The sequence below is a fragment of the Pseudonaja textilis genome, chromosome 10, assembly GCF_049901715.1.
Source record: "Pseudonaja textilis isolate UNSWEBS1 chromosome 10, rPseTex1.2, whole genome shotgun sequence".
NCBI classification, from domain to species: domain Eukaryota; kingdom Metazoa; phylum Chordata; class Lepidosauria; order Squamata; family Elapidae; genus Pseudonaja; species Pseudonaja textilis.
This window is the reverse complement of record NC_141999.1, coordinates 22,461,528-22,475,350: the sequence shown is the minus strand read 5'-3', so window position 1 is coordinate 22,475,350 and position 13,823 is coordinate 22,461,528. Positions and strand designations below refer to the sequence as shown.

The 13,823-nt window shown below is 46.7% G+C and overlaps 1 protein-coding gene across 1 annotated transcript in view; it reads left to right on the top strand.

The window, feature by feature from the left end:
• The window catches only part of PPP1R37 (protein phosphatase 1 regulatory subunit 37), a 39,305-nt gene that overhangs the window by 5,531 nt on the left and 19,951 nt on the right, over positions 1-13,823 (top strand). Inside the window, 1 exon segment of the mRNA XM_026715299.2 lies at positions 12,979-13,076. Coding sequence (XP_026571084.2) covers positions 12,979-13,076 — 98 coding nt within the window.

Here is a 13,823-nt window from a genome sequence, read left to right as displayed (position 1 = left end):
GCCAGAACTCCCACTCTCCTGGTGATTGGCTCAAATTCACCCAGCCAGTTTTCAAGGTGGGACTAGAACTCCCAGTCTCCTGGTGATTGGCTCAAATTCACCCAGCCAGCTTCATGCCTAAGGTGGGACTAGAACTCCCAGTCTCCTGGTGATTGGCCCAAAGACATCCAGCCAGCTTTCATGTCTAATGTGGGACTAGAACTCCAGTCTCCTGGTGATTGGCAAAGTCACCCAGCTGGCTTTCATGTCTAATGTGGACCAGAACTCACCGTTCCTGGTGATTGGCTAATTACCAGCCAGCTTTCATGCCTAAGGTGGGACTAGAACTCACTGTCTCCTCGTGATTGGCCCAAAGACATCCAGCCAATTTTTATGAAAAGGTGGGACTAGAACTCACTGTCTCCTCGTGATTGGCCCAAAGACATCCAGCCAGCTTTCATGCCTAAGGTGGGACTAGAACTCACTGTCTCCTGGTGATTGGCCCAAAGTCACCCAGAGGGCTTTCATGCCTAAAGTGGGACTAGAACTCTCAGTCCCCTAGCTTTCTAGGCTGATTTTTTTACCACTAGACCAAACTGGCTCTAACCAAATTTAAAGCCAATTTTAAACCAAATGAACTGAGCTCTTGAGTTCTCTCCATTTAGGACAACCAGCCTTCCAGTATTCCGTATTTGAGAAACGGCTGATGGGCAAATAATAACAATAATGAACGCCTGTGTTTTGGAAAAACAAAAACCCAGATCCCACAAAACAGGTAAACCTCCTCCGTGAAATGAATTACATAACGAATCAACAACACTCCCCGAAAAATGGAAGCAGGGACAAAGCACTGTCTGTCTTCCTATTTATAGAAGGTTATCTGTTCTCCCCCAAAGGGATTCTTATTTAACACAGGAGACCAGCTCCAGGGCTGTTGATAAGCCTAAAATAACCAAGTAAGGGACGTGTTGAAACCGCCTTCTCTCCTGGAGGCGGAAGATAACACTGGGATTCTCTGGCCATGACTGTTTTAAAAAGTTTAGCGTTAACCTGCTGTGGAAGACAATTGGTTTGGTGCCCAGATGGTAATAAGGAGAGCCAGACTTTAAAAAGGAACTGGAAGAGGTTTGAGACATACTCGAAGAATAATCCTAGAGTGGGACCCTTTTTAGGATGAATCACATGGTGGGTGGGAATCCCAAATTTCCTTAGCTCTGGTACTGCTTGTCGGGTTTTTTTTTCCTTTTTGTCTTTACCAAAGACAGACTTTAAGTCAGTGGTCACCAACCAGTAGGCCAGGGACCACTGGTGGTCCACGAGAAAATGGTGGTCCGCAGAGAAATGTCAACCCCCAAAGCAATTAATCCAGGCTGTCCCGGAACACAAGGTTTGCGTCACTTGCATTGTGAGAACAACGCGTAGTGGGGGGAGGAGGGAAAGCGCAGAGAGGGGGAACTTGCCCCACACACCACACCTGGCCACCGGGCTGCTTTCTGCTTCTTTCCGCTTCTACTTTTGGCTGCACGCAAGGAAAGCAGCGGAAGTCTTTCTTTCTCTCCCCCAAACTCCGCCAGAAATGAGTCTTTGGGACCCTGCAAGGCTTCCTTGCTCCAAGAGGCTGCACCAGCAAAGACTCCTTTCTGGAGGAGTTTGGGGGAGAGAAAGAAAGACTTCTGCTGCTTTCCTTGCATGAAGCCAAAAGTCTCTTTCTCCCCTCCCCAGAGAACAGAGCTGGAGATGGTATCCTGTAATCCCAAATAAAGAATGATCAATGGGTAGGAAAAACAGGGTAGGAATTTTCCTGCAGACTTTTTTGGGGTTTTTTCCCAGGGCTTCTGGTCTGAGTTTTGGTGGTCCCTGAGGTCCCAAGGGTTGGTGACCCCTGCTTTAAGCCATGTGGGTAAGTTGTGAAAGTACATCTGCCTGGTTGCGATTCCTTTTGCGAGTCGGTTCTTCCCATTTACAGCCTCGGCCTCGCAATCAAGCTGCGTTGCTCCGAAAACGCACACTGTGCGGTGGGTTGCCACAGATTCACAACAAGCCTCCTTGAGCTTCTTCACCTAGAATAGGATAACGGGATTGCCCTGGCATGCTTTGAACATCAGCGCTTCTCGACTTTGACCACTTGAAAGAGGTGTTTGACGTCCAGCTCTCAGCATTTCCCCAGCCAGCCGTAAAGTAAAGGCTGGGGAATTCTGGGAGTTGAAGTCCACGGCTCCTTAAAAGTGGCAATCCAATTGGGGGAACCCCACGTTCACCCCGGGTTACATTCCACGAAAGCTCTAAGCGCTGAGGACGATTTATACCCCGGTGTTTCTCAACCGCGGCGACTTTAAGACAGGTGGACTTCAACTCCCAGAATTCCGCAGCCAGGAATTCTGGGAGTTGAAGTCCACCCCCTTCAAGTCGCCAAAGTTGAGAAAAACTCTGCTTTATATACGTTATACGGGGAACAGCAGGTTTATCTTCACAACGTTATTGTGATCTTGGGGTGCGGGGGGATAGCAGGATCTCTGATCCTGCCTCTCTTTCCCCTGAGGAATTATGAAAGAAAAGGAGCAGATAGATGCCAGCTGGAAAGCTGGACCCAGAGGCTGGGGTTGTTTTTTGAAAACCACCTTACTGAAGTAGAGCTGCCACCATTTTGCAAAGTAGCCCGGGAATAAAATGAAATTGCTTTTGCTGCCTGCTATGATAAGGGGAGAGGGAAAATAAAATAAAACCCCGCTCTCCCTGCCACACCCTTTGTTGTTTCAGTGTGGAGGGAGGGGCTGAATGCTGAATGTTCCTGGCACACGGAGGCAAATGGTGGATGACAAGAGGAATCAAAATCTTTTCCTTCTTCGGTCTTTTTGCTGGCCTGTCCGAGAAACTCATGAGTCAGAGGCATCCACTCGGCTGCCAGGCAGCCTGGGCCCCGGACTGGCTGCACGGGCAACAGGCAGACACGGCACAGGGTTTCTCTCCCAGTATGCTTCGGTTACGGGGGTTAGGGTGTGTGTGTGCGCGCACGCGAGATGGCTGAGGGGTTAAAAACGTGGCGCGTTGTCAGCTTTCCAGGGTTCGAGACCCGAGCGCTTGTGCGACAGGGTGAGCTCCCGTTATAGGTGGACCTCAACGTATGACCCCAGAAGAGCCCCGCATTTCTATTGCTAAGTGGAGACGTTGGTTAAATGAATTTTGCTCCATTTTACGGCCTTCCCCTGCTGCGTCCAGTGAATCCCTGCAGTTGTTAAATTTGTGGCGCTGTTGAAATCTGGCTTCCCCGTTGACTTTTGCTAGTCAGAAGGGTCCCAGAAGGGGATATCACATCACCCCAGGGCATTGCAAAATGTGAGTCAGTTGTTAAGCATCCTCAGTGTAAACCATGTGACTGTAACTCATGCTGGCAGCGGTCCTAAGGATGGGGGAAAAAAATCCAGTCCTAAGTCCCTTTTTTCAGTGCCGTTGTAACTTTGGTCACTAAATAAACTGTTTTTAAGTAGAGGATTATAATGTTTGGGTGCTTCTTTTTCTCCACGGCTGTCAAGAGCTGCTCTCAAAAACAGTTCCCCCTTCTGAAGGTTCAGCTCCTGTATCAGTGTTGTGGTTTATTTTTTTTTCTGCCACGTTTGACTAAATTGATATTGGGCGTACCCGCGACGATCGTATGTCAGCTGCTGTATTAAATCTGGACTTAGCTACTGCGGCTGCAAAGCCTAAACAGCGCCCGTGCTCTGCTCCTCCGCCTAATGTTAGCCGTTCTAACAAAGCAGGCGTCGGCTTTTAAACCACTGGTTCAACAGCAGCAACTTAAATGGATTTGGGGCTTTCTGGTTATTGACTTTGCCGTCCGAAGGGAAAAGTCAGTGGCCAGGTTTACACAACACATTAATTGATTGAATTGAATTCTTTATTGTCATTGTACGTATATACACAGTATACATACAATGAAATTCACATAGTTAAGTGTTGTAGCTTATGATTCTTGACTCTTGGATGATGAATGTATCTTTTCTTTTATGTATACAGAGAGCATTTGCAGTAAGACAAATTCCTTGTGTGTCCGATCACACTTGGCCAATAAAAGAATTCTATTCTATTCTATTCTATTCTATTCTATTCTATTCTATTCTATTCTATTCTATTCTATTCTATTCTATTCTATTCTATTCTATTCTATTCTATTCCTATCCCTATCCCTATCCCTATCCCTATCCCTCTATCTCTATCTCTATCTCTATCTCTATCTCTATCTTATCCTATCCTATCCTATCCTATCCACACCCAGAGACCAGACTCAACATGCACACACACCTGACAATCCCCAAACACCTCCCCACCCGTCAAAATTCCCTGCCTCCTAAAACACACAAGCATCCACACAACAGACCAAGCAATACTGTCCAACAGCTCACTGGTGGTGGTCCTTAAGTTCATTGTTAAGTGCAATTATAGCTCTGGGATAAAAACTGTTCAGAAAACTCGGGTGGTCCGAGTTTTCATTGTTCTGCATCTTCTGCCAGAAGGCAACAGTTCCCAAAGATTGTTAGCAAAATGGGAAGAGTCTCTGAGAACGTTGTGCAAATTGCGTTTCTTTGAAATCAGGTATACAGGATTGTTGCGACTTGCAAACGGTAGTTGATGGTTTAGCACAATGTGCGGAGTTAACTCCAATAGGTGAAGGTGGGTGGCTCATTTGACAACAATGGTTAGGCACAGAGGACGGGCTATGATGTTCCAGCCTAGATCTGGTCCCCCCATGGCTACGATAATCTGTTTTTCCCCAGCACGCAGGTTCAGTGCCAAGGAATTGATTTAATAAAAACTGGAGATTGTGGCTCTGCTGGGAGGTCCATCATTTGAGAACAGCCGTGAAATTGGATTTTTGTGTAGAGCTACAAAGAGCATTTTATGGGCTCTGAAGGTGGAAGCCACTTTCGACTGATAATAAGTGTCTAATCAGGTGTTGTCGGCAAAAGGGGCTTTTTTTCTTTTTAATTATTTCCTGTTTAGGAGTGTAATATGGTTGAGAGAGAGAAGGAAAAAAAGAAAAAGAAAGAAAGAGAAGGGACAGAAAAGAAAGAAGGAAGGAAGCAAGGAAGGAAAGGGAGAGAAAGAAAAAGAAAGAAAAGAAAAAAGGAAATAAAGATTTAGCCCACCTTCAACCAGATCACAGTAGATCAGAGTTTCTCAACCTTGCGGCTTTAGGACTTGTGGGCATCAACTCCCAGAATTCCTCAGCCAGCTAGGAATGCGGGCTAGGGAATTCTGGGAGTTGAAAGGTGACTGTTAGCATCCCAGAAGAGAAGTGGAGCATTTTTAGCAGGATCCTAGAAGCCTCCTCCTCTCTCTTGGAGCAAGGCAGGGTCTGGGAGAGTTGGCCGAGCGGACAGAAGCTCATCCCCTGCCGCTCTTCTCACCTGCAGAGTCAGGCCAAGTGTGGTCGGGGCCTGTTGTTCATAGGCAGATTCTCCTGGTCTTTGTCCTTCTTCCTGGCAATATTGGCTCATCCCCAGGAACTGGAGGCTGCAGCAGGTTTCACAAAGCAGGCAAGCAGGAATTCGCCCCTTTACTTCGGGGGAATCCAAAGTTGGGTACAAACCCAACACACACACACACACACACACACACACACACCTGCCGTTCTGTTGCCAACCAGTTAGCATTTCTGGAGAAGAAAGAGCAGGGGTTATTTTCAAAGCCACAGCTTTGCTCTTCCACGCTCCGTTATTATCTCAAGGCTGCTTCGCCGAGTAATTGTGCACTGTCTGCGTATGACGTTGTGGCTTGCTTCACTCTTGGCTGGGGCTGAAGGGTTGCTTGTTCTTTTTCCAGCGGGGCCTTTACAGAAAACAAAAAAAAAACCCCAGCAGCTGAGTCATGTCTGCTCATGTTTTCCCTGGGAAGCCTTATGTAAGCAGCAGCTCCCAACTTGTCCAACTCAAGAGAGCCCATGGAGCCTGTGGGCTTGGCTGAGCAACACTTTTGAGGTTTTCAGCAGGTGTCTCTCTTTGCATGCCTGCTGTTGTGGCCCGCCAGTGGCCAGCAGAGCTGGCGGCAGACTCAGACAGGGAGGAGGTTGGCGAGGAGCCTGGGCCAGTCCTGGAGTCTGGGGAAGGCTCTGACGAGGGCTCTGCGTCGGAGGCAGAGAAGGGGCCAGGGCCGTCTGACAGTTATCAGCCGCCTTTGGAGTCGGAGATCAGTGAGGAAGAAGAACAGCTGGAGCCTGTTCCCTGTGTGCGCATGCACACAGCTAAGGAAGAAGGGTTGACTCGGGAGTAAAGGCACAGGTAGACAGTGAATGGCCCCCTCCCATAGGGAATAAAGGGGAGCAAAAGGGGAGTGGGGTTTGCAGGAGGCAATTAGTTTGTTTAATTAGTCTGAAGATTTGTTCCCGACTTCTTGCCAAGTAATGGCTGCCACAGCCTGGCGTTTGGAAGCCATCAGCCTGGCAACTCTCCAAGCCTGATAAAGATCTGTAGTTGTGAAATCTCATGAAAGACTGTTTGCCGGGACTTTGCTGGAGAGGAATTCCCTTTATAACCTAAATAAAAGCAGTTTTTAACAGGACGAGGAGTCGGCTTCATGATCTTGGGAAGCCTAAGTCAGAACACCTGCGTAGAAAATTTGTTAAGTGAATTTAAGATCTAATGGGAGCATTTTTCTCGTAGCCGGTTGAGACCAATGGTACAGGTAGTCCTCGTCTTACAACACCTCATTTAGTGACCATTCAAAAGTTAGCGACGCTGGAGAAAAGTGACTTACTACGGTTTTTCACGCTTACGACCATTACGGCATCCCCATGGTTACGTGATCAAAATTCAAAGTACGCTGGTTCATACTTACGATGGTTGCAGCATCCGGGGTATGTGTGTGTGTGTGTCATGTGATCCCCTTTTGCGACCTTCTGACAAGCCAATTCAATGGGGCAGCTCGATTCGCTTAACAGCCGAGTGATGAACTAAACCGCAGCGATTCACTTAACAGCGGTGGCAAGGAAGGTCCTAAAGTGGGGCAAAATTCACTTAACGAATGTCTCTCTCAACAACATAAATTCTGGGCTCAATTGTCATAAGTCGAGGACCTCCTGCATATTGAAATTGCAGATTTTTGTAGTTTTTTTTTTTCTTTTCCACGTTCTCTTTTTAACCAGGAAGCCTCCGGGGCAGTTTTTCTTGGTCCTGGTTTTGTTTATTTTCCCCCAAGACACGACACACCTTTTCGCCTTGTCTGGCACCCTCCCATACATAATAAACTTTTATCGATTTAACCTCACACACACACACCTGTCCCATTTTATTATTATTCTCCTCCTCTGCATCCCTTCTCTCAAGGCCCCACAGCCTTTTCCTGGGAAGCCTTGCGCATTCGTTACCTTCGGACATAAAAAAAAAAAACAAGAAGGAAATACGGCAAGGTTTGAAATCCTCCTGCGTGTGGGAGGAGGAAAAAGAGCTCCGTCCTGTTTTTCTGTACACCTGAACCTGACCGACTACAGGCTTTGTGTGGCTAACCTGATCTGGGCTGCGTGCCAGGCACAAGTAGCTTGCACGAAAGGAACCTGCCTTTTTGGGGCCCTGCCCAGCTTCTCATCCGCGACTGGAACAACAGGGAGTACGAATTAAGACCCATCCAATATATGGTACCTTTTCCCAGTGAATAAACACAGTTATGAAGTTTTCCCCAGGCTGAAAAGATTTTCGAAACGGTTCAGTGCTGCAAAGGTACATTGGAAATAAAAATAAAGTAACCTGATGTATAAAAATAACCTGATATATATACACGAACACACACACACACACACACACACACACATACACACACAGACTTATGGCCAACGTTTCTCTTGCTAGCCGAGGCCACTTGCTACGTGAATGTTTGTCCCTTTTTGCGACCTTTCTTGCCGCAGTTGTTAAGTGAATCCCTCGCAGTTGCTAAAGTTAGCAGCACGGTGATGAAGTGAGTCCGGCTTGGCCTTTGACTTGCTTTCAGGAGGTCCCAAAAGGGGATCATGTGACACACACCCCACCCCGGACACTGCGACCATCATAAATATGAATTAGTTGCCAAGCGGTCAAATTTTGATCACGTGACCACGGGGATGCTGCAGTGGCCATAAGTGTGGAAAATGATAATAAGTCCAGTTTTTTTTTAACTGCCTTTGTGATTTTGAACGATTACTAAATGAGCTGTTGTAACTTGAGGACTGCTTATATGTATATATTTATAGTAATTATTGTCTGATTTTCTGGACCCATATCATAATCCCGTTGTCATGCCCCTGGTGGAGACTGACTCTGAGGGAGAGGAGGAACAGCCGACAGGGAATGGAAGTGGGGCTCCGGAGGTTGTGGAGGAGGCTGGGGAAGGGCAGAGGCCGGCTGGGCAGTCAGAGGAGGACCCAGGCCCATCCCCTCTCCATCCTAGGGCACGCAGGGAGGAAAGATTAAAGGAGAGACGTGGTCTATGGGGGAGGAGAGGGCCTTGATCCTCTTCATGGGCTGCAGCTGTGACAACTGGTTAAAAGGACGGACATGCGTATGGAGCCAATGCTGGAAACAAAGCATGGAAATATCTCTAGTCTGTCGTTCCTCTCTGAGTTTGGCGTCCTTCCCAGTGTGTATTATCTGTGGACGTCCTCCAGCCCTTATCTTGCCTGGTTTGTGTTGTTTTTTACTCTTTATAATTTAAACAGCATCTTCTCCTTCTTGTAACTGCTTGTGTGGGAGTTTTTTTTCTCTCCGGTTAAGGATATTTAGAGCTTGGAAGCAAAGTGAAGGAATAAAAGGGATTTCACCTGTTTTTTATGACTCTGTTAATTTTGTATCCCACTCTGGGTCAGCACACCGTGATGGCACGCATGCCAGAAGTGGTCCGCAGAGCCATTTCTGCCGTCACTCGAGCCGTCACCCAGAACTGATCCAAGGCACATGCGTGCGCAGCCCCTGCCAGCCAGCTACGCATGCACAGGGGGAGACACACATGGCGGGGTGCACACATGCGCAGGAGGGTGAGAGGTCACATGCATTGCGCTATGGGTGTAGGCATGTGTGCGCATGCGTGCGTGTGCGCGCCTGCATTTTCGGCATGTGACAACCACATGCTAAGAATTGCAGTGGGAAGGATACAGACCATCATGTGTTCTTCAGCCATCGGGGACCCTGCAGAATATCCTGCTGTTTAAAATGTTGGCCTTGTTTTCATTTTGCAGGGGTATTCTGGCCACTCGAAGCGTCAGTATAAGTGCTTGGGGGTCTTCCAAAGGCTCCCCAAATTATCCTTGGTCCCATCACTTCTACAGACCATCCTTTACGTGCCCTGCAAAACCAGGCGTGTCATCCAGATTTGACAGCTTTTGTCTACTTTTGTAAGAAACCATGATTTACAAATCATTATGGCTTGTTTGAAGCAAGGCGCGATCATAAGCCACGATTTACCCAACTACTGTGTCTGGATTCCCACAACTGGGGTTGGAACAGGTGGTTTTGCATGGACTGCAAGGACAACCATCTACTCTCACACAGACGCACCCTCTCTCTCTCTCTCTCTCTTTCTTTCTCTCTCTCTCTCTCTGTCTCTCTGTCTGTCTGTCTAGGAGAAAGGTTAAATTATATGTCTGTAAATCCAAGTACATAACTATAAAAAAAGAAAAACACTTCCTGGTACATTGAAAGGGAATTCCTTGGGCAAAGTTGGTATGTGTAAACAGGAGAATTTTTTTTCCGCCAAGAAAGTTTTAGACAGATGAACATCTGTGCATTATTGTTACTATTTGCATAACTTTAAGCTACTGGTTTTTAAAAGCATGCTGTGTTCTTTGTTTAATTGTGAGTGCGTTTCTGGTCAGTAAAGTTGTAATAAAGATATGTTTAAAGATTGCAGTATTTTCAGAACTTTAGTGAGGGTGATTAAAACCTTGTTTTAGTGTGTAACTCTCAGGAACCTAAAAATACTGAGCCACAGGGAGAGCCGAAAAGACTGGTAAGTCCTCAGTTTACGACAATAGAGATCTGTTGCTAACCAAGATGGTGGTTAAGTGAGGCGTGCCCGATTTTGCAACCTTTTTTTTTTTTTTTTGGCCACGGTTGTTAAGGAAATCACTGCAGTTAAATAAATCACGTGGTCATTAAGCAAATCCAGCTTTTCCCCTCATTCACTTTTACTTGTTGGAAGCCGGCTGGAGAGGTCACAAATGCTGTGACACCCCCACCCCCACACAGACACCACTGCAACTGTTGTATAGTGGCTCTAAATGAACTGGGAAAGTCTGTTCGGTGTGTGAATCTGCACCGATTTGCTCTTCCTGCATTGTTAATTTGGAAAGCGCCATTAGCTTCTGCTAACAAATTCAGCAGTATGCTGCAAACAAATTTTGGGGGCATTTTTATTTTTATTTTTTTTGCAGGAGAAGGTCTTCTGTAGCTTGAAGTAACATTCTGGGGCTGTCCCTTGGAGGAAGGGCCAGCTGTGAGATAGGCCACTGCATTTTCTGAAACACAATTTCTTTCTTCTAGAACAGGGGTCTCCAACCTTGACAACTTTTAAGACTTGTGGACTTCGACTTCCAGAATTCCTCAGCCAGCCATGCTTGCTGGGGAATTCTGGGAGCTGAAGTCCACACATCTTAACGTGGCCCAGGTTGAGAAAAACCATGCAGGCTGGGGGATTCTGGGAGTTGTCGTTACTATTATATTTATTGAATTTATATTGGCACCTGTTCCCCTATGGCGACTCAAGACGGCTTACAGAATATAAAACCTCATTTAAAAGAATAAAACTAATAAAAAGAATCACATAAATTTAGTATAACATATTTTATAAATACATAAAATGAGTTGAAGTCCACAAGTCTTAAAGTGGCCATGCTTGGAGAGCTCTGTTCTAGAAGGCAGCTGGCCCTCCGGCCACGTAGATAGGTCACTTCTTAACTCTGGTGTCTTGCTGGTAATCCTTTCCAACCTTTAGTGTAGGGGTCCCCAAACTTGGCAACTTTAAGACTTGTGGACTTCAACTCCCAGAGTTCCTCAGCCAGCAAAGAAAAGAAAAGAAAAGAAAAAAGGAAATAAAGATGTAACCCACCTTCAACCAGATCACAATAGGCCAGTGTTTTTCAACCTGTGGACTTCAACTCCCAGTATTCCTCAGCCAGCTAGGAACGCGAGCTAGGGAATTCTGGGAGTTGAAGTCCACCAGTCTTAAAGTGGCCAAGTTTGGAGGCATCTGATTAAATGGCTTGGGGAATCGACTTTAGGAGACGCTTCCAATTCATTGAAGGAAATTACGAACTGCAAAGCTAGCCGTTTGCAGATACTTTCCCCCAAACACAGGATTCTGATTTAAAAAAAAAAAAACTTTGCAGAAGAGTTTTCTCTCCTCTGGTACTCGAATGCTTGGTTTGCAAATAAATAGCATTAAACTCAAAATTTGCAGCAGCGTCATCTTTGGACTTTTCTTGCCTGGCCAGTGACAGTGTTAATGGTGGAGTTACCCTTTTTTTTTATGAACCGAGCAAGCATGGGGGCGATGGAGATCTCTCTCTCTGCTTCAGTAATCAAGGTTAGATTCTAACCTTGTAATTAGATCCCTACCTACCCAGGCCTGACCCCATAATTTTATGAGTCAGGGCGGTCTCTTCAGCCGTTTCTGGAGCTGTTCAGGTTGGCTTGTCTATTTTCTTTGGGTAAATATTTGCACTTAATGGCTCTTATCGGTTTACATGCTGGTGCCAGCCTTCCCGGTTAATCACAAACCACAGCGCTGCATGATCTTGCAGAAAACCGGCTGGAGGGGACTTTTGAAGGGATGCCAGGCGCTCTCTCTCTCTCTCCTTAATAAGGAATAGCCCCAAAAGGGCTTCCTCTTGGGGGGGAAACGGAAGACACTAGAGATAAAGAGAGGGAGGGAGGGTGGAAGAGAGAGAGAGAGACAGAGGAAGAAGGGTGAGGTGGGGTGGGGAGGGTGAAGGATTGTCTTGAAGGCATTGTTAGCGCCATATTCACCACAAGACAAGTTTGCGCCGATCACCAGGAGACAATGAGTTCTAGTACCACCTTAGACATGAAAGCCGCCTGGGTGACTTTGGGCAATCACTAGGAGACGGTGAGTTCTAGTCCACCTTAGGCATGAAAGCCAACATAGTAGGTCAATCACTAGGAGACGGTGAGTTCTAGTCCCACCTTAGTCATGAAAGGCGACTGAATAACTTTGGGCCAATCACCAGGAGACAATGAGTTCTAGTCCCGCCTTAGACATGAAAGCCAGCTGGGTGACTTTGGGCAATTACTAGGAGACAGTGAGTTCTAGTCCACCTTGTTGGCATGAAAGCCAACATAGTAGGCCAATCCCCAGGAGACGGTGAACTCTAGTCCACTTAGGCATGAAAGCCAACATAGTAGGCCAATCACCAGGAGACGGTGAGTTCTAGTCCACTTAGGCATGAAAGCCAACATAGTAGGCCAATCCCCAGGAGACGGTGAGTTCTAGTCCCGCCTTAGACATGAAAGCCGGCTGGGTGACTTTGGGCCAATCACCAGGAGACGGTGAACTCTAGTCCACCTTAGGCATGAAAGCCAACATAGTAGGCCAATCACCAGGAGATGGTGAGTTCTAGTCCTGCCTTAGGCATGAAAGCCAACATAGTAGGCCAATCCCCAGGAGACGGTGAGTTCTAGTCCCGCCTTAGGCATGAAAGCCGACTGGGTGATGTTCGGCCAATCACTTTTTCTCAGCCCAACCCACTTCACAGAGTGGTTAATTGTGAGTTAAATAGGAAGGAATTTATGTATGTTCACTCCCTTGACTTGCTGGATAAAAGTGTAGTAAATAAATGATACAAGCCAGGATCTGCTACTTCCCTCCCAAAAAATCTCTGTTCCTCCCAGCAGCCTTTGGCTTCTTATCTCCAGATTGTGCCCCACTTCAGAGCCTTTGAGATCCTGAAGCTCTGGCACTCATGGCTAAGCAATTGGACTTTTCGTTATCGTTCCTCCATCCCTCTCTTTCTCACTTTCTTTCTAGCTCAGAATGTGACTGTGGAAGAGGTTCTCACCGCCTACAAGCAAGCCTGTCAAAAGTTAAATTGCAAACAGATACCCAAACTACTGAAGCAGATCCAGGTACGTGCTTGTTCTTAAAGGTATCTCTGCCATGATTGATTAAATCTGGCTGTCGGAGGAGGAGGAGGAGGAAGTGGAGGTGTTTGTCTATTCTTGGGGTTTATTTTTTGGCAGACACAGCAAACCATTTTACATTGAGGCTGCCTACCTAGGTGCCGTTCATGCAGGTGGTCCTTGACTTAAAACCACAATCGAGCTCAAAATTGCCATTGCTAAGCGAGACGGTTGTTAAGCAGATCGCCGCAGCTATTAAGTTAGCAACGGTTGTTTAAGTGAATCTGGTTTTCCCGTTGATTTGGCTTGTCAGAAGGTCACCCAAAAAGCGCTCACAGGACCCCCGGGCACACTGCTAACGTCATAACTGTGAGTCAGTTGCTAATTTTGGCCACATGGCCATGGAGGATGCTGCAGTGCCCTTGTAACTTTGAAAGGTCACTAAATGGTACGTCAAGGACTACCTGGACAGCCTGACCAGACTTTTAGAGCAAGGTCTTTTTCCCAGTCCTTCCTGGAGAGGCTACAGCTGTTCTCGGTTTCTCATAGCATCTATCATCCACCAAGGCAGGGGTTTTCAAACATGGCAGCTTTAAGACTTGTGGACTTCAACTCCCAGAATTCCTTCTCCAGTCATGTTAGCTCAGGAATTCTGGGAGTTGAAATCCACAAGTCTTAAACTTGCCAAGTTTGAAGATCCTTGCACCAAGGGAAAGGAGAAAGGAAACCCCTTCCATCCCAAAGGAATTTGCA